We start from the raw sequence: 4,018 nt of genomic DNA on the forward strand, positions 1-4,018 counted from the left end.
GGCGCGAGCGCCGCGCGAGGAAGTTAGAGGGGGTCAAGGAAGTCGACATCCCAGACGGGTCATTTTGCGTCTCTGCATCGCTCTGCATGCATAAGAGAGCGGGCCCGGCCGCCGCTCCGAGGCTATTTAGCGACCTGACGCCGAGTTTTAACTCCTAAGAGGCTGCGGGAGTCCCCCAAGTCCCCCACGCCCACCAACCCCCACCCGCCACACCAACTCTTCTCAAAAGACAGCCAAAAGTGGGAGGCTCCGCGCGCAAACAGCAACGTGGTGGTCTTTGAGCGCAGAACTTCTGGCGCGGCCGCCTAGCCGCAGGCCGCCAGGAGGGACATGCGAAGGTGTGGAAGGTGTGGAGACGTCAGGTTGCTTGGCCGGATCCAATCAGAAAGTAGACCCGACAAGCCCGTACGAAAAGTCACAATCTGGCTGGTTGGAAACGCCATAGCGCAATGAGCAAAAATACCACAAACGCGATCAAAACAAAGCCAGTCTCTGGCGGCGGTCCGGTTGCCAGCTGGACTTTGCGGTTTGGACCGTACTGTTTCCGGAGCCAGAGAGTGACTCCCGGAAAGTTACTCACTACTAATTGTGTTCCGTAACCGCAACCAGGCAGCACTCTGTCGCCAACTGACCGCTAGCAAGGAAAAATATATGACGCAAGCTTCTCAGCTGCTCTGTGCTGCAGAGTGCGTATTTTTTCTCAGAAGAGAATATTTTCGACTTACCGTTTTGTTGCCTAGGTTGCGCACTCTGCAGGTGAGGTAGGCCGTCTTCCCCAGCAGGGCCGTCACATTCCTAGAGTGCGCCTTGTCCACCCACGGGGCGTGCGGGTCCACCGTGGTTGGCGGCGTGGGGAGCGCGGCCGTCGCGGCCACGGTGGAGGGCGGCATCGGCGACGTGCTGACCTCCGGCCGGCCGCTCTCGCTGGCCCCCAGCACCACCACCGGCGCCACCGTCTCCAGGTGTTGCTGCTTTGAGTTGGGCTCACGCTGCGCGCACCGCCCTGCAACAAAAAAAAAAAGGCAATCCCGTTGAAGACACGTTGAACTTCCGTTTAAAACTTCTGTTTATGACTACAAAGCTCCCGCACTTCGTCGATGTGAAAATGGACCGCGCCGAGTGCGAGAGCTGCCCGAGAGAAAAATCATCCGTCCGCTAGTGGCGCCTGTGACGGCCAACCCTTCCCTCCCCGTATTGTGACCGGGAGGGAGGATGAGGAAATAAATCAAACGTTTGCCATCCATTCTCCTTTATTTGACAGGCAGGCCCTCTCCCTTTGCGTTCCGACTCTCTGATGGGTCAGCTGCTTATCAGGTGTGCAGTCCAGCAGACCTGTGCTATAAATCAATGATTCATTTTTTAAAAGTTGGATTCCATTATTACCATTTTTGTTTCTGCTCGTCACGATGTGTTTTCGACAACAACGACTGCAAAGCGGAGAAACAAACAGCCAAACGTTCAAATACATCATGCGACTCCGCACAATTCCCTACGAATATAAGAAAGAAGTTTAGCGAATACAGGAAACAGCCTCGCATCGAAGCCGAACGAAGTCAGTCGACTAGTTTGCAGTCCTGCTTTGTACTGTGCCTCAAAGGCACCGCAGAGCGCTATGGCGGGCTAACGCCAGTTTGGGTTCTTGAGGTGGAAAAAAATAAATAAACCAAGCAGTTGAGAACTAACTTTTTTTGGTAGCAGCAGTGAGTCAACTTGCTCTAAGGACTCTCCTGCTAAACGGATCGCTGATGGGACTAAAAACTTTACGTTCTGCTCGAGTGATTCGCGCGAGATTGACAGTAATTACAGCTCCGTGTTCACTCGGCCGCGCGGCCGCAGCATGTCCACGGGGGAGAGAAAGCTCGACCCCAAAAGGAAACGAAACGAAAAAAAAGAGCATGAGATCGGATGAAACAAAGTGGATAAGGCCCTCACCACCGACAGGCCGACACCCTGCTCAGCCGGGGGTATACCGTCCCGCTCGCTTGCCCTGCACAGAGGGTTGCCTACGCCGCCCACTGCAGGCGTTCGACCGAAGCGTCATGCAGACCAGGGCCTTGGAAACGCAATGGTGCGCGATACCGCAACAGGGGAAGCTTATGTGAAAAAAGTACGCATCTCTGGTGGAAAGCAAGAGATTCGGAAAGCTCTAGAAATTTGCCGTTTAATAGGCTATGTACTTGGCCCAAAAGGCAATGTTAGTCGCGGTCAAAATCCAAAAACCAGTGGCGCCTGCTAGAGTGCGGTTATGTAAGGACGAAAATCCATGTTTTCTATCAAATTTTCTTTGCGCACTCGTGATTATCATATTAATAGACCTGCTACACGACAAATTTCATCAGCTTTCCGAATCTCTTCGTGATTTTTTACCGGAGATGTATACTTTTTTCACATAAGCTTCCCCCAAACACTGTTTTCGCTGGTATCGCGTCTCGCCCGTGACTCTGCTACTGCGTTACAAGGCCCTGTGCAGACGCCGCAGAAAAAACTATCAGAAAACAATGGTGTCTTAAGAACACTGATGGGCGGCACCACAGGGAGCGGGCAAAGCCTTGTGTGCGCAACATACGCGCTCATGGCTCTTCGCCGTGCTTTGAATATTCTCTCTTCATGACAAGCAAATTTCTCATTCTGACCCGCTGGCGAAGCCACAAGAAACACAGGTGAACAGGAGCTCGTGTGGCTCGTGGCGCCCGTGTGGTCGCCCTCTCTCTCTCACACACACACACGCAGGCGCGCGCGCTATCAAAGCTGCCGCCGCACTAACAGAGGCCGCTCGAAAATCTATGCATAATAAATACCAGGTCGCCCCCGGCGACATCAAGGGATGGGCAGCATGTTCTCCACACGTCCAACACGCTTGCGTGCTATAATCATATTACTAAATAACAAAAATTTAAAAAGGGTAACGGTAATATTAACAACAACCTCGCAAAATAAAAACTGCTGGATATTTTTTCTCTCTTGGTCCAGACCGAAAGAACACACGAAGCTTTCTGCCTACGGCATAAGGACGGAACAAGAGAGGGCGAGGGACAGATTACACCTGTTACCGTGCCATCTGGGCCACCGGCCGCCGCAGCAGCTCTAGCACGCCCGCGCAGCCCGCGGCACGAACGCCAATCCCGATGCGAAGCCAGTCCATGAATATCAATCGAATTATATGACTTGACCTGGCCGCCTCTCTGCCACAGCAAACAGTTCGAAACACTGGGAGCGTCAGCGTCGTCGCCCTTTGCTCGGCCCTCTCCAATCTTATGAACCCAGAATGGAAAGAGTGAGGAGGAGTTACCAGTGCGTTCTGTGCGTGCAGGTGAGGAAAGGAGGAAACAGGAATCCGCACACTGCTTCCAACTACAGAGTGGGGCGGGTAGGCCAGGGTGGCGGCAGAGGAGATTGAGGCGGAACACGATTCGAAAAGGCATCCGAGGCACGCGGGCCCCGGCGGGGCGCACGGGGCCGCTGTTCGGTTCAGGTGATATCGCCGCACAGCCATGAAATTAATGGAAAGAGCTTTTCGGCAGCCAGCAGCCTTCTCGACTGGCGTGGCCCGGAGGAGGGGAAGGGGTGGCGGTGCTTCGGCCGGGGCACACCAAAGCACGCCGTCAAAAACACTAAACAGGACTTTGGCGCTAAAATTGGTTGGCACCATGTACTTTTCATCTCTCACCTAAAACTTGATCATCGCAGTAGCGAGTCATGTGTATAGAGCGCGGCGGCCGCGCGGAGGCCGCACGGAGCAAGTATAAGAGAAGGCGAGGGAGGAGGAGAGGGGCAAGCAGCGACTACCTCCTTCCCCAACATCGAGGATTGATAGCCTGACGAGCCACCGAAGCTCGGTCGGGAGAAAACTTTGAACGTTAAGACAGGAAAAGGGAAGAGCCGAAAAAGGAGAGTAGCGATAAGAGGAGGAAAGGTGGAGGGAGACTGCAATAAGGCGAGCCAGAGAGAGAGAAAAAGAAGATGAGGCGCATGAAGGGGTGCAACACGTGATCTAGGAGGCGGGGCGTGGCGGGGCAAG

The 4,018-nt window shown here is 54.1% G+C and overlaps 1 protein-coding gene across 4 annotated transcripts in view; it reads right to left on the minus strand.

Annotated features, from left to right (window-relative positions):
• Window positions 1-4,018, minus strand: part of LOC113213992 (zwei Ig domain protein zig-8-like) — a 199,684-nt gene that overhangs the window by 55,292 nt on the left and 140,374 nt on the right. For all 4 annotated transcript variants that reach the window (XM_052265681.1, XM_052265680.1, XM_052265682.1 and 1 more), the window contains one exon: window positions 726-1,003. In XM_052265681.1, coding sequence (XP_052121641.1) covers window positions 726-1,003 — 278 coding nt within the window. The remainder of the gene's footprint in view (window positions 1-725; window positions 1,004-4,018) is intronic.

The sequence above is a fragment of the Frankliniella occidentalis genome, unplaced genomic scaffold (assembly GCF_000697945.3).
Source record: "Frankliniella occidentalis isolate FOCC.00 unplaced genomic scaffold, Focc_3.1 Scaffold29, whole genome shotgun sequence".
Taxonomy (NCBI): Eukaryota; Metazoa; Arthropoda; class Insecta; order Thysanoptera; family Thripidae; genus Frankliniella; species Frankliniella occidentalis.